We start from the raw sequence: 26,410 nt of genomic DNA on the forward strand, positions 1-26,410 counted from the left end.
ATACATTACACAAATATCTTTAAATTCTATTTAAGATGTCACTAAAGAGAGGTTACAAATAACCTTAGTGTCAAGTGAAAAAGTGAGAAGCACAAATGTAAGTAAGGAAGTCCATGATTTGCTCAAATACAGTGGGCATAGGTTAAAGATGTTTGAATGAGATTTCGAGCCTGGATGTACCTAATCCTCCTGATTATATTGGGGATGGAGTCATACAAAACTGTAGTTTACTGGGATAATGGTCATTCTTGTTATCATTCTATTTTATTAGTAATTACACAAGTTATGAAGACTTAATATCTTTTACTAATAACATGATTAGAACTACATATCTTAGGAACTGGAAGTGGAGTAATGATGACAGACATTAAGACAGAAATCTATGAGAAAGAGATTCAAATTTCCATTGAAACAAATTTCCTTTTTCCATATTATGAGTTGGTTTCCTAATTCATGTTTTCTATTTATTTATTCATTTATTATACTTTGTCGCTGTTTCCTGCGTTAGCGAGGTAGTGCAAGGATACAGACGAAAGAATGGCCCAACCCCACCCACATACACATGTATATACATACACCTCCATACACACACATATACATCTCAACGTATACATATATATACACACACACAGACATATACATATATACACATGTACATAATTCATACTGTCTGCCCTTATTCATCAGTTTTGTTAAAGCAAATTTCTGTGAAATGAGCTGCCATTATGCAGACAATATCTGCAAGGTGAAAAAAGGTAATAAGTATTACAATTCCCCATTGCTCAAGAATTTGTCTGACACATTACAATACAGCGATGTTGTCAGGCCCCAGGTCATTCTCTTGCCACTCTGATAACAACCTAACATTTCTTTTTCATTATCCTACGATATTTAGTTTTACGGCAACTTACAAAATCATTAATTTCTTCATCATGACCAACATGGCATGGACAATTAAAGCACCAATTAAGCCCAACTAGGGGAAAAAAAAAAAAAATCTGGAATCCACATGCATTTGTAGAAAGGTTATAAGAGAGGACAACAAAAGTAGGAAGAGAAATCCACAGCTTAGCTGTTCAAGAGAAGAACGAGGCATCATAATAGTCAACTCTCAGCCAGTTTCCACACAGAAACTATAGAAAGCAGCATATTCTCCAGGCCACAGGTCCAAACCTTGAGGGTGGGGACACATGAAGACCGTATCATATAACCCTTTTTCTGTCACAAGATGACCTTAGAAAAATATTCCCCACACATTTTGGTTACTAACCATCTTTATACTATCATAAACCTTAAGCATTACCCAGGAATTTTACACGTTAGTTTAGGAATCACATATAAGAAACAAGCACTACTTAATGGCACAGAGAGAGCAGTGTGTACAACAGAATATGGCATTACAGACAAGTATGCTCAACAGAACAACATGAAAAGGAAAGCAAGACAAAACAAAGTCAGGGTAAGATAAAAGAAAATAATATATGGCAGAAAAATGGGACAAAGAAGTTAATACACACCCAGTATGAGTCGTAGTGACGAGCGATAAAATTACATCTCAAGTTTTATGGGCTGCGTAGAGTATCTTGTTTCCTCTGCAGATGGAGCCACTGCTCATGTTACCAATACTCCATCAATTCGAGATGAATTTTTTCAAATTTCTTTAAGTGCACTTTATTCATCTACTTTCCCCATTAAGCACAAAAGTAATATGGATTATTCCTTTTAGTATGAAATGGCAAACTATCTATGCAAAAAGGAAGAGAATACACTAATAATGGAATTCCACAGTAATCCTCCTATGAACAGCTGGGAGGTATAATATCAGTTTAAGTAAATTCAATAATTCGCTGTGTCTCATCTTCAAGTTACATGAACAGAAATATTTTCAATTCAGTGAAAATTTTCAAGCTGTGAGGTAAGCTAATGATATTTGAATGATGGCATTCATCAAGACTGTGAGAGAACAGATTAAACAGATGATGAACTGGTAATTCTTACATTAAAAAACAAGTTCTGACAATTCTAGAAGTCATTTGAAATCAACAGGGGTCATACTATCTCCACCAAAGACTGCTGAACTTTTATCCGTAACTTGAAATGTCCATTAAATTATGACACTAATTACACTACCAAACAATGACATCTCCCCTTTTTCATTCTAACAATATCCATACCAAATCCAAAAATGATGGGCATAACTATTTGCTTAGCTTGAGTAAGAACCTCAAAGTCTCCTGCATTAAAATGCTGCTTCCTGAGACCAATAGAGAGAGCAAGGAATGATGGACTAATCACTCAGTAAAAAGAAAGTTAATGCAATGGAAGCCACAATCACAACCTACCTTAGACAAACAGACTCCCTGATAAAATGAGGAACAACCATATAGGCTTACGCTAGAAACAAGATCTGTTAGAAATATACTAAGCAGAGCAATTCTGAGACTATGTTTTTCGATAATGATGAGGATAATGTATCTATAAAAAAAAATGAATATGATGCTTTAAAAACTTGTACACTATTGGAAATATTTAGGAACTATGGAGCTGTCTGTGGGGCCTGGGTGTGGATAGGAGGGGGCTATGGTTACAGTGCACTGCACATGAAAGTTATAGAATGGATGTAATATGGTCTTTTTTCATCTGTTCCGAGGGATACCTCAATAACATGGGAAGCAGCAGTCAAGTATGACGGAAGAAAAGAAATCTACAGTTTCATATTAATTCACATTACTCTAGCTGTTATGAAGTACGCACCGATATCACAACCCTCATCCACAGCCAGCACCCACAGACAATTCATTGGTTTCCTCCGGCTGCTTCATTGCCCTGGTTCAAGCCACTGATAGCACATCACCCTCTGTATACCACAGAGCTCCAAATCACTTTATTCTGAAAAAGTAATTCACCTTCCTGCATGTTCAGGTCTCAAGCACTCAAGACTTTTCCTTTTCCATTCCATTCTTTCATCATATATTTCTTTTTTCATACATATTCACAATATCCTGGGTTAGTGAGATAGTGCCAAGAAAAGAGGACTGAGCCTTAGAGGAAAAAATCTTCACTTGGTCCCCTTCTCTGTTTCTTCTTTTGGAAAAGTAAAAACTGGAGAGGAGGATTTCCAGCCCCCTACTCCTACCCCTTTAGTCTCCTACAACACGCAAGGAATAAGTGTGAAGTATTCTTTCTTCCCTATCCCCAGGGATATATACATATAAATACATATACGTTTATATACACACCTTTGATGATATAGTACAGACAGTACAGTCACCTCAAAGAACTTCTCAACAAAAGAGTCTACATTTCCTTGCAACTGGAAGTAGTGCAGCCCTGAGCTGCAGGAACCTCTAAATTTAGAAAGGTCTTGAGTAACACCAGGACACTTTCACAGAAATTGGTCTTGGGGTAATAGTAAAAAAAATTATGTAAAATCCTTCTTCTCCTGTGTGGGTCATATACAAATCATATAAACAACTGATACATCAAGCAACTGAATAAAATTCAATAAAGAACTAAAGTGAATTACAAAACCTAATAACCTTTGCAATTGCATTGTCAATGCAGTATCTTGCAACGTACTGAGATCTCAAGTTAACCATATTACTGCAAAAATAGCCTTGTGTTGCAATATCATGTACTGAAACATCAACTCTGAAAAGGTTCAATAATCAGTGTATTTGCTTGGAGAACTATAGGAGTTACTGTAATATGAAAAGTTAAGAGAAAAAGAAACATCTGTAAGCTGTTTAAATCATCAAATATTATTTCTTTCATACTTGTTAACTGTTTCCGTCTTTAACTAGGTAGTATCAGGAACAGACAAAACAACAGGTTCAATTGCTCACATCCATTCTCTAGCTGTCAAGTACAATTCAATGAAACCAAAACCCACCATTCACTGCCAATCCCTACAGACAGATTCCATGGTTTCTCCTAACCATTCATGTCCCCTGGGTCATCCCAATGACAGAGCACTAACATGTCCATGTACCACATTTCTCTAATTTTCTCTATCCCATGCACTCCTCTCACCCTCCTGAATGTTCTGACCCCGGCACATCGAAGTCTCTATCACTCCACCCTTCCATCTCCATCTTGGTCTTCCTCTAGCTTCCTCCACTTATGATTTACATATTCTCATATTCCAAATCTAAGTATCATGACCTTCGCAATCAGGATCCATAATATCATAGTCAGGCCACTGTGATGCTCCAGCCAAAATAAACCTCTTATTGATAACTTAATATTTTAAGATGAAAACAAATGGTAACACTCTTGCTATTTAGCTGACCTCTTCTGAAATAAAAAAGCACTTTAGAAATTGCTGAAAATATAATTCAAATTCAAGCCAATAACTAAATATTTATTTTCATAATAAAACTGTACTTATCAGTACAAGTATGTAAGACATCCAACGCAAAACGCATAACCAAGTTATACTTGGTTTCCAGGTATTCACTGAGATGATTTTACAAAATATAAATGAAATAAAATATGGAAACATCAATCACAAAAACTTTCATGAAGGTCATTACATTAGGTACAATTACTTCATCTGTAGCACTGTTCAACAAACTGTACATTCCGTGTGCCCTACAGACTTTAACTACTATATTACTGTAATTTCAAATGAAGGCACAAATGTGGAATGCTTATATTAATATCATATTTTCTTCCAAATGCTTTATCTACTGAATGCTGCCTAATTTCTGTACTAATGAAATAAAGAAAATTCCCTTAAAGGTAACATTTCAAGTAGATATGCCAATATCTAACACAGAATCATAATTACAGTAATCACAATAATATAATGAGAAATAAAACCTAAAACCAGAGGCACTCAAGTTGCCTAATGTCCAACCACAAGTAGAAAAAATTATAGATAATTCATAACTGAACTTTTGTTTGCCATATTATCTGTCTCTACGACATATTACGTTAATAATTGGATCTACCCTTCACTCAACACTGTTGAGTTACAGTACTTGCAAAAAATTTATTTTTCCTAATTAATATGCAAAATTCTACAACTGTGTGTGCCTACATCAAATCAGATCATCAGCTCTACAGGGGATACCCATGGAATATGCATGAAGTTTCAACCACAGATTGTTCTCGAGTTACCTTGCTAACAAGAATGTATACCAAACACACGCAGTCAAGCAGAGAGACAGACAGAATGACAGACACATGGGTGATGACAAAATATCCCTCATACACTTTTGTGATGGCAAGATGTATAAAAGAAAAAGCCTAACTTATTTGTAATCAAAATTAAATTCTAAACAAGTAGACAGTACTGGACTGTCACAATGATGAACATATAATTCTGATTTATAAGTAAAAACTAAACTCATCAGCTGACTTTTAAGTTACACAAATAATCTATGTCAACTATTTCAATTAATGCTGTATAGTAAATAAAAACATTTCTTTTTCAAGTCTGGCCTACTAAAAAAGTTAGCCAAGGGATCAAAAAAATCACATCTATCAATAACATCTAACTTGCCCAGAACATGAATCCTAAAGTTAGCACCTTTAATCAATTTGCATAATTACTAAACCTTTAATCCCTCAGCAGAAGCCAGCATCAAATGTGTTCTATTTGGAAACAGCAGCCAATATCAAATAATGTTAAAGCTTTTGCTAATTCTGTTCAAATGTCCACTTGACAGATCATACCATTTAATAGCCTACAGGTCTCTTTCACTGCTAAGAAAGCATTGGAAAACTTTGCTCCCATCGTTTTGAATGGATAGTCATCCACCTGAAGGTCATGTATATGTATACATCCTAAAGAAAACATGTAGACTGTTGGAGGAAAACTTATGATTCGATATGTATCAATTGGTAATGAAAATGAAACAGAATAACATGCAAAATGAGAAGAAATAAGTGACTTATACAGCAACATTTGTGACAGATTATGTTAAAAGGAGAGGGCAGTGAAACACAAAAAAGGGCACATCCACTCACACTCAGTCTCCAGCTGTCACAAGCAAAGCACCTAAATCACAGCTTCCTATCCACATCCAGGCCCCATAGACCTTTCCATGGTTTACCCCAGACAGTACACATACCCTGGTTTAGTCTAGTGACAGCACGTAAACTCCAATATAGCATATCATTCCAATTCACTCATTTCTGTGCATGCCTTTCACCCTCCACCATATTCAGACCCCAATTGCTCTTAAATCTTTTTCACTCCATCCTTCCACCTCCCATTTGGTCTCCCGCTTCTCCTTGTTCCCTCCACCTCTAACACATACATCCTCTTTGTCAGCCTTCCCTCACTCATTCTCTCCATATGTCCTAACGCTAATCAGAGAAACTTATTTTTGGAGCAAACACAATCACAAAAGTAAGATGTAAAATAACAGTATACCCCATACACATATCATGTTGTATCCCCAGGAAACACAATGCGCATCCTGAAAGAGTAAATTCAGGGTAAGTGTACCACCAGTTTGATGATCCTAGTTTAATGTCTAATGCTTCCCATAGTGGAAAGAGTCAGCAAATGACTTTTTAACACTTTACAAGTGAATCATTAACAAATGCTCTCAACAATCACTACACAGTAATACTGAAAGTCAAATTATGCTAATAAGGTGTCTTTAGACAAATTAAGACAAAAAACTTCATGAAATGCACTATGCAAAAATACTCCACAACTTAAGAAATGCCAGAAACCACAAGGCACATAATTTATGTATAAAAGATGAATGTGTAAAATCTTTAATCTTGAGCTCAATCAAATCAATAAAACATTTAATAACACATTATCTTAAAGTGACACAATCACTATCACTAAAGAATAGTGCTACTCTGAATAAAAGCCAATCATAGGAATTGGTTCCAATGTCTACATTTTTTTCATACATCACAGCACTATGTATAAATATTAATCTGAAATTCATTGCCAATTATAATATCTTCTCGAATGTAATACTTCACTAATAAAATGGCAGAAAATACAAGATTTCTATCAAATATTGCAGTCTGACTGCCTAATAACCATCAAACAAATACTTCAAATATACAGTCAAAATGTAGTTAACAATTTTGAAGACCTTGACAGGTAAGAGCTTTTACATTTTTCTTTTTATAAACTTGCTCATCTCTACTGCCTCGGCAATGTGGCATCAGGAACAACCAACAAAGCCTTCAAGGAAAATTCTTGTATAGCTCCCCCTTAAGTTCCCTCTTTAGAAAGCTAATGTGACAGAGGGAGGATTTCCAGTCATCTGTTCCCATCCTTCTCAGTTGCCTTTAATGACCCACAGGAGATAATGTGAGTAGTATTTGGAAAATATTTTATGACCCACAGGAAATAACGTGAGTAGTATTTCGGAAATATTAAGTAAACATTAAGTAAATCTGTGATTATATTAAAGAGCAATTAATCACATACCTTTACATGACATGTAATATCATTACTCTAATTCAGCTGTTGCCTGCTCAAACCACTGTAGTTAAGACACCTTGTTACCCTCACACCTGCAAGCATAAATGATAAATTCATGCAGCTTGTTTTGACAGCGGCCAAATTCATGACAGACTAGCTCCTTTCTTCACATATCTGTTGTCAAAACTGCATTTCTCATTAATCAGTTATCATATTCACTACTTACATATGTTCTTGCCTTTAAATGTTCTGAGGCCAATTCGAAAAATAGTTGCACTACAGGTGCTTCAGTTACAACTTGACAGCTATTTGCCCACTGTAACTTTTCCATATAACTGGGTTCAGTACTAAGAGGCACATTGCAAAATCAATCTAAAACTAAAAAGTCAGCTTTTGAAAATAACTGGATATGTTCAGCGGGATTCAATCATTATACTGTCAAGAAATGTTCACAAATTAGTGCATGTCATAAAGACTGCATTAAACGTCTGCAAAAAATATGTACCACATACTGAACAGCATTACCATTTATTGGTATAAAGTTATGTTCACACACCAGCAAGAGCAAATGCAGAGCGTATTTGGAGACAAACCAGCTGCAACATCCAGAAAGAAAATGATGTGTGCATTGCTAATATGACCATTTCTAGTATCTTTCATAATGGAAGATGCAAAAGAATATATGGTTACTTTCTGAAGAACAAAATTAATCAGCAAAGTGTCCAATGCGTGAATCCCATTCCACAGTCATCTTGCACAGCTGGGAACATCAGTCATTTCAGATCTGTTTAAAACTTATCACCAACCCCACAGGTTTAATATGTAATAAACATGGCCATCATATGTGATCAACAAGTATACATTAGATGGCAATAAAACCTTTCTTAAACAACAAATCGTTCAATCCTTGACATATTCAACTATAAATTCCCTGACACAATGCCGAACAGGAAACCTAACACACCTGATTGGTTTGCTTGACTCTTATGAACCCTTAAATAAGAGGGGGATTAATGAGACTCCCAAATGTTGAAAAATTTCCAGATCATATTCAAGACGGATAATAACGAGAAGAAACTATAATTACCGCCAAACAATTTTGGTCAAGAGATACAAAGTAGGAGAAAAATAATCAAAGCAGGTAATCAATCTCTCCCAAATAAATGAAAAGGAGAAGGCAACCAAGCATAACTTCTTCACTGCCAAATGGAAAACACTAACAAACTTGAGACAAAGCAAGACTAGAGAAGTCTGCCACAGAGCACAATATCAATGTCTATCTGTAAGAACGGTAACGCCGAACTGTCACCATCAGACATTACTAATTACAGCTCAACAAGTATAAGTGAAGATTATTTTACCAATGATGATCATAAATGAGAAAATTCTATCCTAGTTTCACATTAAGATTCATCTGTGGATTTACTTTTCAATACAGTCCAGATGAGCTTGAATAATACCATAAGGTCACTGTCCTTTGCTTATAATCCTAGGTTCAGAAAAATAACACCTACAAAACTAATGACCTTTATTATACACACTCTGCTATAAATATATCACTGAATACACACATTAGGTTATACATAACACAAACAATACTATAATCATTCTTTGTGTATTTATTTTGAATGCAGGACTGTAAAATAAAACATTTAACTACAACAAATGAAATAATCTTTGTATGAAAATGTCTAATTTATTAGTAAAAATAAAAATTACAGAAACCTTGGACTGCATTGCTGCATCACTCCGGACTTTGAGTCAGGAACATCATCCTAAGGAGGTTAAGCCTATCTAGCACCTGGATCTCAAGCAACCTGGTCCTGTAATAACCACAGACAATTCACGTATTACTGACCTTTTCTCTTTTTTTTTTTATTGTGAATGTTTGTGTGTGAAATGTCCTTACTACATGCAGACAAGCCAGAAATATATTCTCAGGCAATTACAAACAAATATAAGCTTTCCATTTCATGAGTGATTCTGTTCATTTAATATATGTGTACCTTTTTATACAAATGTGAATGTTTAGTGATTTTTCTTTAAGCATCAAATTTATCTTTTTCACCATCAGCTTGACTTTCCACCTTTGCAACACAAACAGACAACTGAGCCTTACAGGGAAAATCCTCACTTGGCTCAGCTTCTGTTCCTAATCTTAGAATGTGATGATACAAGGAGGAGGATCATCCTCCTGCCCCTCTCACGAGCCTTCTACGACACACACGAGATACAGGGGTAGTTTTCCTTCTTCCTCATTTCCAAGAACTTTATCTAAATTACATCTACTTTACTTTCAAGACAATCATCATACACACATTCCATACCAACAGAACAGCTCAAAACGAAATGACTGGGGTGAAATTTAACAGGCTCTGATTCTCCAGAATCAACTAATGGAAAGCCCAAGTGTATCAACTTTTATAAATATTCCTTTTTGCATAAAAATGGTCACGTAAGTTGGCAATTCCCCTAAACAATACCAATCAACATTTTTCCTTGATCAAAAGATGCCCAAAGAACCCCAGTCATCTGCTGAAGGGGTATGGAAGTCCTACACATTAGCCTAAACAGATGAGAACAAACAAGACCCCTATGAAGGCACACAACACAATTTGGGGATAAACTAGTTTAAAAACAACTAGTAGCCACAATAAAATCCAAGTATTTTCAAGGAATGGAGTGGGACAGGGCAGGACAGAGTGATAGCAAATTCCTAAAAGAGCAATCCCCAGTCCTCCAAACATGGGTACGAAAAACTATATCCAGTCTTATAATAAAGGTCTGCACATGCTATTGAATCTAATGCTGAAACTATTTAAAGACCACAGAACACTTAAAAGAAAACAATGGGAAAATGAGACACTTGAAGATGGAAAAAGATGAAATGCATAAGGTGATACTATCGACACCAAACTTTTATCTAGGTGACCCATCAACATAAAACAACAAAACTTACCGAGTAAGCAACACATCAAAAAAACAAAGAAATGTATAAGAAGGATAAGGTGGAAACTACTATCTAGACAACAAGCACTAAAACTCATGTAAGCTCCTGAAACTACAATAAAAACAATGGTATCCTCATCTATGGTAATCAAAAAATAAATGTGTTACTTACCCAAAATGCTTACAAAAACTCTATGAACTTAAGACAAAAGGATACTGCTTTTGAATATAACCCTCGCTTACTCTCTATACTTTATATGAAAGATGAGATAGCATATCACCCTCACCTAATATACACACTAACACATCTTTTCTGTACCAAATAAAAACAGCACACATCAATGCTAACACCAAAAAGGGGTAGAAACTACTGGAATAGCCTTCCTGATTTTTTTCCACAATCTTTGTAAATCAGACTGAGTTTTACAGTAATTTCTAAAATCCTGACACTTTCTGTACACTCTATGATCCCTTTAATTTGCCTCCTTTCAAAGAGACAGCAAGCAAAACAATGTATTTTTTGACTGAGTGTCCAATGACTTTCAGAGATAGTGGATGTCCCTAAAATGAATTTTCAGGTAGGTGGAGATCTTGTCACTCTACAGTCAAATTAACTATAATTTTCTCTCATCACTCCCCTGCTGATTTGTAAGGGTAAAATACCCTACGATAATCCCACAAAGGCAGAAAAATAAAAGTAACTCTACTGGGGACTGGATAAGTGCAGTGATTACCAATGTACAACCATAACGCTGTCATAAAAGAATTTAAAATTCTATGAAAATATGGTTAACGTGTAGATGGATGAGGCTGATAGGATTGTAGAAAAGAGGATTACAATGACCAAAAATATTGCATGAAGACAAGTGCTATGTCTCTGCACAATAAATGGTTGTTATCTAATCATTACTGAAGAAGAGTAACCTCAGCAATATTTAATGTGACTTGAAAAAGCCAGAGATCAATAACTAGCGTAAGACATATTTTCACACATCCATATGAACGGACAGCCATACAGTGCTAATTTGGACTTCAGATAAGAATCAAAATGCAATAACTATTGGATGAAAAATCCAATATATATATATATATATATATCAACAAAAGGTTGTGACGAACAAGTCTGAAACTGAATGAACATACACATGGATGTGCATTTTGAAGATGTCAAATTTTGGTGATGGTTCAAGAAAATGACTAATTTGGTCAGATCAAAATTCAACAAGATGAAAAAGGAGTATTTGGAAATTACTCAATTACACAAAGTTATCTTGCTAAGTCTGACATAAATTCACCATAACTGAATTTCTTTCAAAAAGTGATCGGAAAATAGAGCTCTGGACAATTAACCATAAACTGTGGTCTACATCAGTATAACATTAGGGACTGCTGTCTATGTCAACGGAAACCCAGTTAAAATTTGAATGACAGACCATGAATAATTAACCCATAAACTGTGGTCTACATAAGTATAACATTAGGGACTGCTGTCTATGTCAACTGACACCCAGTTAAAATTTGAATTACAGACCATGAATAACAACTGACTCTACCTTCTTTGTTTACATGCATAAGTCGAGTTTTTCTCATACTTACATGTACATAACCCAAGAGAAAATATAGGGCTGTGCACCCTGTCACCAGGCACAGCACATGGATGCTTCCCTGTTTTCACCCCCATCATTCACCATCTTCTAGCATCCGCCAAGAACAGGTAACGTATCAAAAGGTATATCCGTATACTATTTTTTTCTGATTAGTGGCTGATTATCCATCTTTTTCAAAGACTTTCTTTTAAATTCAGGACACAAATTCATGAATAATGCCACACCAGGGGGGTATGCAAATGAGGAAGTAGACCACAGTTTAAGGGTTAAGGATGTGTGTGTGAATGCTCAATTCAACTAATGAATACCTTTACAGTGGAGCTAAGGCTAAAGTTAGTAATCTTATACAGTTTATAAAAATCCAACAAGCTTTATGAAAGCTGCTGTTGCAGAACAGCAATTAAGGATATATGTAGGAAAGGATGTAAAGACGTACATCTTTCAGTCTAAGTTCAAGGTAAAAAAATGAATAACCTCATCAAACTTGATCAAAAACTTTGTGCTACAAGAACATTAAAGATTAAAAAGTTCACCTTAAGATATGCATGAACATATGTCTTTTCCACCTAACCTCTAAAAAGGAACTGAACGTACATTAAGAATCTTATAAACTTAGGATAAAAATCCAAAACTGATTTTGGAAACATATAGCTCAAACTAAAGTTCTGAAAGTATGCATAGGTATACGTATAGGTGCACAGTTCAGAAGTCCAAAAACCTTTAGCTATGGACTGATTTCATGAACTACATTACTTTTTTGGATCAAAATATAATGTGACTGGAAAAACATGAAAGATTAAACTGAAGAGCTATATGTACCTGACCCACAACATGGAATGGTGAATGGAGTTTATGATGACTCAAGAAAGTCACCAAAATATATATTTCAGATGGTATATATGGTACACAATTATATATAAATGTACTACTCAATTCCATACCTGAACTCAACAGAGGTATGCTCACAAATCTAACTACAATCTACAAAAATTTGTGATAAATAACTGAAGTTCTGGATATAAATCTGGCCAGTTCATAAATGTACATTTTGACTCCAAACATGAATGAGAGCAGAAGTGCCAAGGCATGAGTTAACAAAGTGCATAACTTGAAAGTAAAGCTGAAATAAAGTATAGATATACATACACGGGTTCAATTCAGCTCCTTCACATGTAAGCTAAGGGTTAATCGAATTGTTTTATAAATCTGATTAAGTCTTAAAAAGTCAGAATTTTAGGGAAGCAGTGCTGGCTTGTACAGGAGGAGCGTGTGGCATGTGGTAGATGGAAGGTAAGCAGGTGAAAAAGGGTAGTGAGCGGTGGGATGATGAACTAAAGTTGCTAATGAAGGAGAAAAGAGAAGTGTATGGGTGCTACTTAAGAGGGAAGGAGAGCAAAGGATTGGGAGAGAAGAAAAAGTGACAGGAGGTCAAGAGAAAGAAGCAGAGGTTGAAAAAGGGGGTCAATGGGAACTGAGAAGAGTGATTATCAGTTAATTCAAGAAGAATAAGATGTTTTAGAAAGGTGGCTAATAGTAAGAAAAACAAGGTAACAAATGGAAACATAAATGAAAGGGGCAAATGAGGAAGTGGTGACAGGTAGGGATGAAGTGAGGAACAGATGTAGTAAGTATTATGAAGGACTATTCAATGTGTTTGATGACTATGTGGTAAATGTAGTGTGTTTGGGTTGGGGAGGTACGTCAAGTGAGAGTGTCATGGAAATTGGTTAGGCAAAGAAGAGGTGGTGAAAGCCTTGCATAAGAAGAAATGTGGCAAAACAGCTGGAGTGGATGGCAATGCTGCTGAATTTCTTAGGAAATGGGGTGACTGTGCAGTTGATTGGTTAGGATTTTCAAAGTATAAACAGACCATGAGGAGGTGCCTGAGTATTGTCAGAATGCATGTATAGTGTAAATGTATAAAGGCAAGGGAGACAGATAAGAATGCCTGAACTACAGAGGTATGAGTCTGTTGCGAGAACCTGTTAAGTTGTACTGGAGAGTGGTGACCGAGAGGATGAAGGAATGTTCAGAGCACCAAACCAGTGATGAACAATTTGGTTTCAGGACAGGTTGTGGATGTGTGAATCAGGTGTTTGGTATGTAGAATGTGTGAGAAAAATGCTTAACAAACAAGAAGCATTTTATTTGTTTAAGGATAAGGTATTGAGAGAAGCAAATGCTAGGGTCTTAAAGAGAGGGGAAAGTATGCAGTTTGTAGGGGATGGGGGGTTTAGGAAGTGAGTCAATTATTGTTTGCTGATGATACAGTACCAAGAGGCAGATTTGAGTGGAGAAACTGCAGAAGCTGGTGACTGAGCTTGGGACAGTGTGCGAAAAGATTTTTTTTTTTAAGCTGAGATGGCACAGACAACTGAGGCCCTAATTTAGGGTGTGTTCAAATGGTTTGGACATATGGAAAGAATGAGTGAGAAAAGGTTGACATGGAGGATATGTGTGTTGGGTGGAGGGAACAAGGAGAAGCAGACCTAACTGGAGGTGGAAGAATGGGGGGGGATTCTGAACGATAAAGGCCTGAACACGCGTGAGGGGGAGAGGCGTGCAAGGAATAGAGTAAATTGGAATGATGTGGTATACATAGGTTGACATGCTATCAATGGACTGAACCAGGGCAAGTGAAATGTCTGGGGTAAACCATGGAAAAATCTGTGGGTCCTGGATGTGGATAGGGAGTTGTGGTTTCAGTGCATTACACAAGACAGCTAGAGACTGAGTGTGAATGAATGTGGCCTTTTTTGTGTATGTTTTTCTGGAGTTACCTTGCTGACACAGGGGGTGGCGATGCTGTTTCCAGTGAGGTGGGGTGGCGCCAGGAATGGATGAAGGCAAGTGAGTATGAGCATGCACATGGGTATATATGTATATGGCTATGTATGTTTATGTACATGTGTGTATAAATGTATATGTTGATATGTATAAAAGTATGAAAAAAAAAAAAAATAAGTGTATATGAGTGGATGGGTCATTCTTTGTCTGTTTCTTGGCATAACCTCGCTGACACGGGAAATGGCATTCAAGTATAATAATGATAATAATAAAACCTAGCCAGGTATCCATTTTATTGACCAACCTCTACAGGTAAAAGAACAGCTGGGTTAACTGTGTTCTCGGATGAGTGAGGAATGTGGGGAAAGAAAAGTCATTATCTAGGAAGAAAAAAAAATGGGTATGTTTAAAGTAGTCCTAACATTGTTGCAAGGATGCCAGGCATTGGTTACAAATAAGGTTATGCAAAGGAAGGAAAATGCACTGGATATGAAATAAATGTGGCAAGAGGTGCTTTGATATAGTAAGAAATAAAAGGGGAAAGAGAGAAGTGTGGCAATAATAAGAGTGTGGTTAAGAGAGGTGAAGAGTGTGTGTTGAAATGGTTTGGCCATATGGAAAGAATGAATGAGGAGCAGCAGACAAAGAAGATACTTGTTAAAAGTAGAGGGGTAAGGAGAAGAGGGAGAGTAAATTGGAGACAGAAATTTGGAGTGAAAAAGCTTTTAAGTGATTGTGGCCTAAACATGCAGGAAAGTGAAAAGCATGCAAAGGACAAAGTAAATTAGAACAATGTGGTATTTGGAGGATAACATGCTTTCAATAGACTGAACCAGGGAATGTGAAGTGGCTGGAGGCTGTGCTTTTGGTGCAAAGAATATGGCAGCTTGAGAACGGATGACAGCAGACTTGAATTTTCTTTGTCTGCTCCTGGCACTACCTCACTATCGTGAGAAATGGCAGATAAGTCTAAAATTTGAAAGAAAATTTAGTCCCAAAACACTGTGCCAGATTTAAATTCTGCCAGTGGCCTGTTAAGGGTGAGGTACAAAAGGCTAAGAAGCAGCAATAGAGTTCACCATTTATGAAGACTGCTTTGCTGCGGCCATCCACTCGAGGGAGTTCCCAAAAGGAAGAGGCATCAGAGATACAGAAAGACTGTCTAATCAAAATCTAACATAATTAAGCAAAACTTATGACCAATAAATAAGTTAAGAATGAAGTCTAAACATGCTTCTGTGCAAATGTTTCACACAGAAACTTAAGCTTAGGATCCATGAATTATACTTTCACAAACAATGAACTACAGTTAAAAAAACTCAAGCAAAGCCAGAATACAGAAAATAATGGTCAGCACATGTACATATATGTACCTACTGTATGTATTCTGCTTCATCTTTGGATTTTGCCGAGGATCAATGAAATCAGTACTCTCACTAAGTCTTACCAAATCCAATAGGAGGTTAATTAGAGGTCACAACTGGATGTTCAGCTTTAGCCATGCAAATTCAGAAAAAAGTGAAAGCATAAAACAGTAATATCCCCCAAAATGGCAGGAGCAAATGAAGAGTGCCTAAGTATCATTTGTCATAACACAAAAAAGATTGTGAAAGGAATAAATTTGGAGAGACTAAAAAGGGATTGTCTTAAGTGTATGGTGTGGGAGTAAACCTACTACAGACAACTAACCATGTACAAAATGATAAAAGCATTCATTAGAAGTAAAGATGGACTGACTGACTGTTTTAAGTTAAAGCTGGGCTTAGGCAAAGATAGAGCATCACCACGGCTATATCATGTTTACAATGATGAGATAGTAAGAGGTTATGACCAGAAACAATATTAATGTAACAGGAAGGAATTAGGTAAGCACCGAAACAGTTGAATGTTGTTGTTGTATGTCTATGATTCATGTATGTCATTATGTATGAAGCACATATGGCCATATGCTGTAACACACACATCGTTTACCCCAGACGCTTCACATGCCTTGATTCAATCCACTGACAGCACGTCAACCCCTGTATACCACATGACTCCAATTCACTCTATTCCTTGCCCTCCTTTCACCCTCCTGCATGTTCAGGCCCCGATCACACAAAATCTTTTTCACTCCATCTTTCCACCTCCAATTTGGTCTCCCTCTTCTCCTCGTTCCCTCCACCTCCGACACATATATCCTCTTGGTCAATCTCTCCTCACTCATTCTCTCCATGTGCCCAAACCATTTCAAAACACCCTCTTCTGCTCTCTCAACCACGCTCTTTTTATTTCCACACATCTCTCTTACCCTTACGTTACTTACTCGATCAAACCACCTCACACCACACATTGTCCTCAAACATCTCATTTCCAGCACATCCATCCTCCTGCGCACATCTCTATCCATAGCCCACGCCTCGCAACCATACAACATTGTTGGAACCACTATTCCCTCAAACATACCCATTTTCGCTTTCCGAGATAATGTTCTCGACTTCCACACATTTTTCAAGGCTCCCAAAATTTTCGCCCCCTCCCCCACCCTATGATCCACTTCCGATGTAGCTTTAATCAATCTCATTCTTTTTCTTGTACTTTACTTTTCTTTCATTGGGCTGTCATATTGGTTACCATACAAAGAAACTGAATCAGCAAACGATGGATATACAGTAGTGTAGGAATATGGATGAATCTTAATGAGATGAACACTGAAAAGGAATGAAAATTCAAAGACAGTAGTTGTATATAATAAATAAAATGAAATGTACAGGTTGTAGCAACAGAGCGTGAAGAATTTACAACGGTGCATTCATAGATTTCTGAAGACACTGTTAAAAGATGGAACTGAAAATGCAATATCACAAGTGCTGAGAAGCACCCATAATTCCCAAATTCACAGGGTATTTCAATGAAAAATGTGAACCATCACATTCAATTGTTCCATTGCTTATCTATTCAAATTTTTCTTCACTAAATTCCATCAGGTGCTCTTCTACCTATCTACAGATATATCCATGCCTTTTTGCATTCTTCCTTGATTCCATACGTCTAATAATTTTATTTATGCAGACATCCCCTGCAAAACATCTAACTATACTTTCTATTTCTTGCCTATGTCTGACATCAGTATCAAAAAGTGATGAAACTAATACTATTCCTTGTGATACTTACTTTCCTTACTTTGCACTACCTAGGAACCCTTTTATGAATTTAATGCAGCAGAAAGAAAGTTGGCTACCAGGTGTAGTGATGCTGTGTGTTTGTCTGCATGAGGTAAGTAAAAGATAGTTACGGAGAATATTTGTCTTCATCAAGGAATCTATATCTTGGGCATGAGAGGTCCTAAGATAAGTTGAATATGTGTATGTAGCATTTATGGATCTGGAGAAGGCATATGATAGAGTTGATAGAGATGCTCTGTGGAAGGTACTAAGAATATATGGTGTGGGAGGCAAGTTGTTAGAAGCAGTGAAAAGTTTTTCTCGAGGATGTAAGGCATGTGTACGTGTAGGAAGAGAGGAAAGTGATTGGTTCTCAGTGAATGTAGGTTTGCGGCAGGGGTGTGTGATGTCTCCATGGTTGTTTAATTTGTTTATGGATGGGGTTGTTAGGGAGGTGAATGCAAGAGTTTTGGAAAGAGGGGCAAGTATGCAGTCTGAGAGAGCTTGGGAAGCGAGTCAGTTGTTGTTCGCTGATGATACAGTGCTGGTGGCTGATTCATGTGAGAAACTGCAGAAGCTGGTGACTGAGTTTGCTAAAGTGTGTGAAAGAAGAAAGTTAAGAGTAAATGTGAATAAGAGCAAGGTTATTAGGTACAGATGGGTTGAGGGTCAAGTCAATCGGGAGGTAAGTTTGAATGGAGAAAAACTGGAGGAAGTAAAGTGTTTTAGATATCTGGGAGTGGATCTGGCAGCGGATGGAATCATGGAAGCGGAAGTGAATCATAGGGTGGGGGAGGGGGCAAAAATCCTGGGAGCCTTGAAGAATGTGTGGAAGTCGAGAACATTATCTCGGAAAGCAAAAATGGGTATGTTTGAAGGAATAGTGGTTCCAACAATGTTGTATGGTTGTGAGGTGTGGGCTATGGATAGAGTTGTGCGCAGGAGGGTGGATGTGCTGGAAATGAGATGTTTGAGGACAATATGTGGTGTGAGGTGGTTTGATCGAGTAAGTAATGTAAGGGTAAGAGAGATGTATGGAAATAAAAAGAGCATGGTTGAGAGAGCAGAAGAGGGTGTTTTGAAATGGTTTGGGCACATGGAGAGAATGAGTGAGGAAAGATTAACCAAGAGGATATATGTGTCAGAGGTGGAGGGAACGAGAAGTGGCAGACCAAATTGGAGGTGGAAAGATGGAGTGAAAAAGATTTTGAGTGATTGGGGCCTGAACATGCAGGAGGGTGAAAGGTGGGCAAGGAATAGAGTGAATTGGATCAATGTGGTATACCGGGGTCGACGTGCTGTCAATGGATTGAATCAGGGCATGTGAAGCATCTGGGGTAAACCATGGAAAGTTCTGTGGGGCCTGGTTGTGGAGGGGGAGCTGTGGTTTCGGGCATTATTACGTGGCAGCTGGGGACTGAGTATGAACGAATGGGGCCTTTGTTGTCTTTTCCTAGTGCTACCTCGCACACATGAGGGGGGAGGGGGATGTTATTCCATGTGTGGCGAGGTGGCGATGGGAATAAATAAAGGCAGACAGTATGAATTATGTACATGTGTATATATGTATATGTCTGTGTGTGTATATATATGTGTACATTGAGATGTATAGGTATGTATATTTGCATGTGTGGACGTGTATGTATATACATGTGTATGGGGGTGGGTTGGGCCCTTTCTTTCATCTGTTTCCTTGCGCAACCTCGCAAATGCGGGAGACAGCGACAAAGCAAAATACAAATAAATAAATAAAAGTGTTATACAGATGAGTGGTGTCCAAATCATACATGAGAAAGTGTCATTTGTACATGCCTGGGGAGTACAATTTCAGATGGGCAAATGTCTGGCTGGATAGAATTTAAGACTGGTTTTGGAGGGTGGTTGTTTAGTGCTTACTGAGTCATAATTGTGTGTATGTGCCCAGTCAAGACAGATCTGTTGGAAGATGGGAGATTTGTGAGTAAAGACAAGTAAAGTGTAAAGCATGGGATGATGGTTGGTTATGGTGTGGTTTGGGTGGGAAGGGTTTTGTGCTACTGCACAGAATTAGGTACCAAATGTGCTGAAGTGAGATTGTAATGACAGTCTTTATTTTATTGTGCATGAGTTGCACGTCTGTGGCTGCAAGACTGACTGATATTGTTCTCAGGGCCTTGTTTGCTATGATCAGATGTTCTGTTAAGACTGCTTTTAACAGGTGAATAACCAGGTATGTGATGCATAGATTAAGTTGGACTGCATGAGATATTTGTAGAGGATGCTATGGGATTCTTTTCCTTGTCCAAAACTAGTGCTAATACATGTTCTGACACTGTTTAGTTTGTTCACGACCTTTGTGATGACATTTGTGATACAGGAAGAAAGTGTTGTGTGTTGTAAGTAATACCTGGCATGGTTGGAGTTCTGCTAAGTGGAAGATGACCATTCAGGGATATGGAAGGGTTTAAACTAGATTCTTGTCTGTCTGAGAATAAAAGGATGAGAACAGACTTCTGTAGGGATGCAGACATTCTGTTCTTAGTTAAACAATGTTGTAAATGTGTGATGAAATTGTGAGGGTGAGAGAAGATTTTTGTGGGGATGTAGGCATCCTGTTCTCAAGCTAACCAATGTTGTAAATGTGTGACGTAATGTTGCATGTTTGTTGTTGCTTGGGTAGAGAAAGGGTATTCTGACTGTGAGATCATCTGCACATACGAGAACTTTTACAGTGTTGGTCTGCAGGAGGTCATCTAGGAAGATATCAAAAGGGGTTAGAGAAAGAAATGCTCTTTGGGCAACAGAACTGGTTAACCAAGTTCTGGAAGACAGTGTCAAGTACATTCCGTGTGAAGATGTGTCGAGGAACAGTGTCAAATACTTTGCTGATATCTATTGCCCCTAATACAATGCAAGAGAGGGGTTACAATTGGTTGAAGCCATCTGGGATAAGATGTGTGAAGTGCTTGGCTCTAAAGCCATGGTGAGTGGGTAAAAAAGGGGCATCTTGCTTAATTCTATTATGGATCAGCTTTTCACAGAGCTTGGCTACTGATTACAATAGTGATGTAGACCAATAAGAGGTGAGAGTTAGGAACTTGAGTATTTCAGGATGGTTGCTATGTTTGCAGGTTCCCAGACGTCTATGCCATACTCAATATACATCTTCATAAGACATGGTTACATTTGCTCCTACTCTGAATTCTCTGTTTGTTGGAAACTGATCCATCTACATATTTTACCTTAAATGCTTTGTTTTACTACTTTTCTGAATGAAATTTTGTGGTATACTATGTTAAATGCCTGAAAAAGTCAAGAAATACAATATCCATTCCCTTTCTTTCCATCAGAAAATCAAAGGTACTATTGCAGTCAGCTAATAACTGAGTCTCACTTTTACCAGGCATAAATCCCTGTAAACCCTACAGTCCCCAGACCAGAGAACTAGTTTAAGTTTGTCTAACCCTTTTAGTGTGTCTCTGACTTTGACTACAGCCTCACTAAGATCCTTTAGCTCGAATTATAGTAGTCTGTATGCAATCATGTTTATCAGTTTATGGCTGGAACACTCACTGCAATCATCTTATGTTTCCTGTTAGGTGTCTCATTATTTGTTTCCTTAGAGTCTACTACTGTTTCATAAAGAAGAGGGCAAAAGGTACAAAACAGATTTAAACAAGGAGCAACAAAGGCAAGAAAAGAGGTGGAGGAAGCTACAGCAAATAACATTCTCAATTATTACATAAACTTTGCATTCAATGTGATGTGCTAAAAATATATCTGAAGTAAAAATCAACAACAAAACTTTTTAATTACCTTTCTTTTATCTAAGCCAAAGTTTTAATCGCAGTGCATCCACTCCATTTAGATAATACCTGAAAGTAAGAAAACAATCATTTTAAGATTTTTTTCATAAAAGGTGCAGTCACAAACATGTCTACATCAAGGTCAGGTTCAATTAGAAATATACAAGGGGTTAATGAAAGGGAGAAGTAAAAGTATATCAAGAATTCTGGGGAAGTGGAAAACCTGTCTTTTAAAAATGTCAAGATCATAGTTGTTGAAAAAGATATGTGGGAGTAAAGAGCCCCAAAGCTTCAAGGGAAAAAACAGTTATCATGACCACCCATCTGAGATGCCAATGACCACAAAGTAATTATCTGACAAAGTAGCTAGCTGAGTATTATGTGATCAAGCTAATGGTGTGGGTACACTAGTAGTCAGCTCTTGGTTGCTTAAACCAATGTAATTACACAGAAGAGGGAAGGTGAACTAAATTCGTAGCATAGGGCAATTAAATCATGTTGTGAGGACAGCCTGGAAGAACTTATAAGTTGCTCTGCTTTAACATTAACTCTGTAAAGAAAGAATGTAGAGCAGCACTCCAAACAAGGAGAGATCAATCCTTTGTACAAATGAAGCCACTTTTCTGAAGATAGGATATTTTGACATTTACATACAGCTCTATGATCTTTGTGACAGAGGCTTCAATCCAGGCTGTGGAAATGAGCTATTTGAAAGGCGCATGTGTTACGACTGTATGGAATGAAGAAACAAATGAAGGGGTGCAAAAAAATCTGATAAGGGAGGGAATATTAAGGTGAAATTGTGGAGATGTTGAGTGGAAGAAACGTAATACTTTGAGGTGGTTTGGGCATGTGGTAATAATGACACGGATAGTTTACAAGGAGATTATATAATAGTACAATTAAAGGGGTTGGTGTGTGAGAAAGACCAATTGTAACACAGAGAAATAGAATGGAAGAGCACAGGAGGAAGAAAGGAGGCAGACAGCATGGAATGGTGTATGCAAGAGAGGCATTTAAGAACAGGGATAAGAGGACACTTTTTCCTTGGCACCCCCTTGATGGCAGTTCCTGGAGACAGCTATACAGAGAAATATTGATAGACAGATACAAATGGTGCCTAGTTTCTTAAGAATGGTGGGTAAGCTATCTGCTTAATGTAGGGTTTCCATGACATATGTGATGTCATGGTCACACCATTTATTTACACTGTGCTAAGTGGTGGATTTACAGATCCATCAAGAGAGATAAGAAAGTTGTAACGTATTTTCAAGAACTGTGTTTTGGAGCCATTAAACTTTTTATCTATCCCTTTCAGAGATCCTGTCCAAGTCTGGGTCTACAGATGAAGTTGTGCTATGATGAGATGCAGATGAAGAGAGAGAGGATGGAGCAGATTTAATGAAAGTAAAGGAATGCAATTTTGAGTCATCGGCATATGATCACATTTTGTTACCTGTTTAAGAAAGGAAATTGTTAATAAAAAAAGGGAGAGTATACATGGCAGGACAGAACCAAGAGAGAGGCTGCTGCTGACACAGAAAGTTGTAGAGGTTGGGCCATCAACAACTATGGTGACAGAGCAGCCAGAGAGGAAACTAGATATAAGGCGGCAAAATGAGGGAAGGAAGACAAAACACTGGAGCTCAGAGGCAAGATCTGAAGCCAACCCTTATGAAAAGCTTAGGAGTCTCCAAAATCTTTCAGGGGTGACAACCAGACATTAGTAAGATGGGAAAGGATATCACTGGCAGATTTTGCTTCAAGGAGAGAAGACTGTGATATTTAAGACATTCAAGGATATGGGAGTCTGATAAACCATAAACCATTACTATCTTGGTTGTGGACAGATAGTACCAATAATCATATGAAAGGTAACCAGTGAAGGATCCGAGCTCAACTCTTCAATGTCTAAACAATGGCTCTGTTAAAGTATGGGCTCTTAGAAGCAAGCAAGTAGAGCAAGGATGTGAAGCTGTTAAACTTCACAAATTCTAAGTCTTTGTTCACCCTGGGAGAAGTTGAGCTGGTTACTTTCAAACAAGGGTTGTGTTAAAAAATGTAGGGTAAATTGTAAGTGTGACAGAATGTTCTACATGAAAATTTTTCATCAACAGTTGTAGTATCACTGCCATAAAATACAGGCTTTGAAAGATGACATATCATTTCTCTACCAATGGTAAAGCCATTGTCACATACATTTCCATAAAGTAGATCAGTTGTTTTTCCCTTTTCAGGTTACTTACCCTCATGATGCTGGCAATTGCAGTATGACAACGTCATGCTGCTACAGCAGCGAATAATTTCATGGATTTAACTTATGTCTTCAATAAAATTTTTCATGCAAAATAGATACTGTATCTATAAAACTTATATGTGGTAACACAAACATTGTCATACACTATATATGCTGGTGTAACAAGAGCAAGAAAAACAAAATACCAAAGCTATATGTCTGGCAGTGGTGAATGGCTTACACTACCAGATAACATGCCTCACAACATCAATGTAAACAAATGTATCCAAACAATTTCTAAAGTTTTATAATCAGGGATTAGGACTCAATTCACTGCCACACTTAAAATCTTTTTTTTCTCAATTCCAAAATCAGCCATAACAGAAGTGGTTGCAGGATCATAAACCTGCTGCAATGAAAGGATTAATTACAAGATAAGAATAAAAACCTCCTTACTGAGGCTTCAAAAACATATAATATCACACCCAGAAACTTTTTCTATCATGTTCTGGTTAAGAGTTTCCTCCCTGAGGGATGTAATTGTATTAAATTTCTTGAAGACCTCTATCAAGTTCATAAAGCATTTTAAGGACAGCATTCACATCCATCAACTGCCTGGCCAAGTATCATGTCCACTTCCTTGTTTGCTGAAACCAACAAAGCTTTCTTAATGCTTAAAGACTGTACTTTCCAGTCTTTCTTTGCTCACATGCGACTCTGAAAACTGTCCATAACTGCCTGAAATTCATTTCTGAAAGCTGCCAATGCGAGTGAAGAACCTTGAATAAAATTCTGTCCATCAAGGAAAACTCCTGCCACATAAAAGTGGTGAGCAGGGAAAGTTTGATCTTGGACAAACATCAACCATCTTACTGATGTCGTAACCACTGTTCAAACACTCAGGATATGGTATCCACCTCTCATTCATCATGTGGTAACAACATAATTTCACATAACCTGGTCCAACTGATAAACTCCAGCATATGTCTCTTCACTCACCACACTTCCTTCTCCTCCAAATACTCCCTCTAAACACCAGCTATGGTACTTTGGAAGCAACGGAAGCAGTGAATGGATTAATATATCATTATTCTCCTTGCTGTCTTTCCTCAGATGCTTCTGTCTCTGCCTAGCACAGAGAAGAAGTTCCTGCTGTAGGAATACAGGAATATATCACATCATCTTCTTGGGTTCTATCCAGCCTAATGATCAATAATGCCTGTTTTGAGTTCATTTGGGGAAGGGAATTTACATGATGGGTTTAGAAAACTTTCCTTCTATTGCCTATCACCTATTTTTTGTCTCTACAATGGGCTGAGAAAGAAACAATTCTTTCTATTGCCTGTTGCCTATTTTTCATCTCCATTTGAAATCAATGCAAGTGTGCTAATCTATGAGATGATGCATTCCTTTAACCAGAAAAGGTTGAATGACCCCTTTCTTTCCATTTATAAATTTTCTGGTCTCAGAGTAAAAATAACTCTAACACCTTCTGTTAATCCATGTTTCCTTCCCTTTTCCATACCAACAATATCATAACTATTTCTTCCATTAATAACACTAACTCAGTCTATTTTTCTCCCACATTCCACTTAGAAGGATCTGAAAATGTTCAGCATACTATTTAATAAAGGTTGAGAGCAAATATAGCTAAGGAAAAGAATCATCAATACAAAAGGGAAAATTTCTTCAACTTTTTCATTGGTGGTTATATACAGAACCGACTACTACCTGGAACTTCTAGGATGCCAAAACATTTAATCGCAGTCATTAAGTATGAAGCCATAATTTGTACCCCCAATTTCAATCGAAGGAAAATTACTGCATACTTACCGGAACAGTCGTTTGTCTCTCACAAATCCTAAGTTTTCATATAATTTAAGTGCTGGCTTATTGGTAATCTCTGTTTCCAGCACAACTTCATCCGCATCGTCAGACGCCATGGCCCGTATTGCTCTCTGTACCAAATTTGACCCTGTGGAAGATTTTAGTGCATGGTATACAGGTCTGAACATTATGTAGTGTATCTACATATCTTATTTTTAAATGTTGTATGTTATACATAAATATGTTAAACATTTGTGAGAAGTGATGGTTCAGACCTCCAGACATTCTTGATTTTCATATGAGAAATTTTGGTGTTACACATGACAGGCCACAAGATGATCAGGCTAAAAAAAATTATAACTTTGAGGCCTTTTTGATTATGTAGATATTTCATTGATAATGTCATTAACTATCAGTGGCACAAATAGATATTGCAATGCCATGATTAAAAATCATTAGATGTTGCCTTAATTACACTTACAGCATTGAGCTGATTACAGAGTTGAGGAGATAAAGATACTTTTCAGTCTCTCCTTACTAATGTCTCCCCTAAAAAATAAGTACTAAACGAGTACCAGAAAATTATCCCTTACTGGGACACCAATACATGCTATGGGACAAAGGATAATTTTCTCTGGTTGCTTTGCTTTCTACACCTCATGGATAAC

At 37.2% G+C, this 26,410-nt stretch overlaps 1 protein-coding gene across 5 annotated transcripts in view; it reads right to left on the bottom strand.

The window, feature by feature from the left end:
* The window catches only part of LOC139765834 (uncharacterized), a 60,747-nt gene that overhangs the window by 17,893 nt on the left and 16,444 nt on the right, over nt 1–26,410 (bottom strand). The window contains exons 3-5 of one of the 5 annotated variants that reach the window (XR_011716739.1): nt 25,749–25,890; nt 21,690–21,748; nt 9,134–9,231 (exon numbers count right to left, since the gene is read on the bottom strand). Coding sequence is in view for 4 of the 5 variants with exons in the window: in XM_071693651.1 (XP_071549752.1) it covers nt 21,697–21,748; nt 25,749–25,890 (194 nt within the window). In the remaining variant the exon portion in view is untranslated. Of the gene's footprint in view, nt 1–3,666; nt 4,297–7,071; nt 7,501–9,074; nt 9,232–21,689; nt 21,749–25,748; nt 25,891–26,410 lie in introns of those variants that run through there. The other 4 variants (XM_071693655.1, XM_071693654.1, XM_071693652.1 and 1 more) reach the window with 4 other exon arrangements.

Source organism: Panulirus ornatus, chromosome 56, assembly GCF_036320965.1.
Source record: "Panulirus ornatus isolate Po-2019 chromosome 56, ASM3632096v1, whole genome shotgun sequence".
NCBI lineage: Eukaryota > Metazoa > Arthropoda > Malacostraca > Decapoda > Palinuridae > Panulirus > Panulirus ornatus.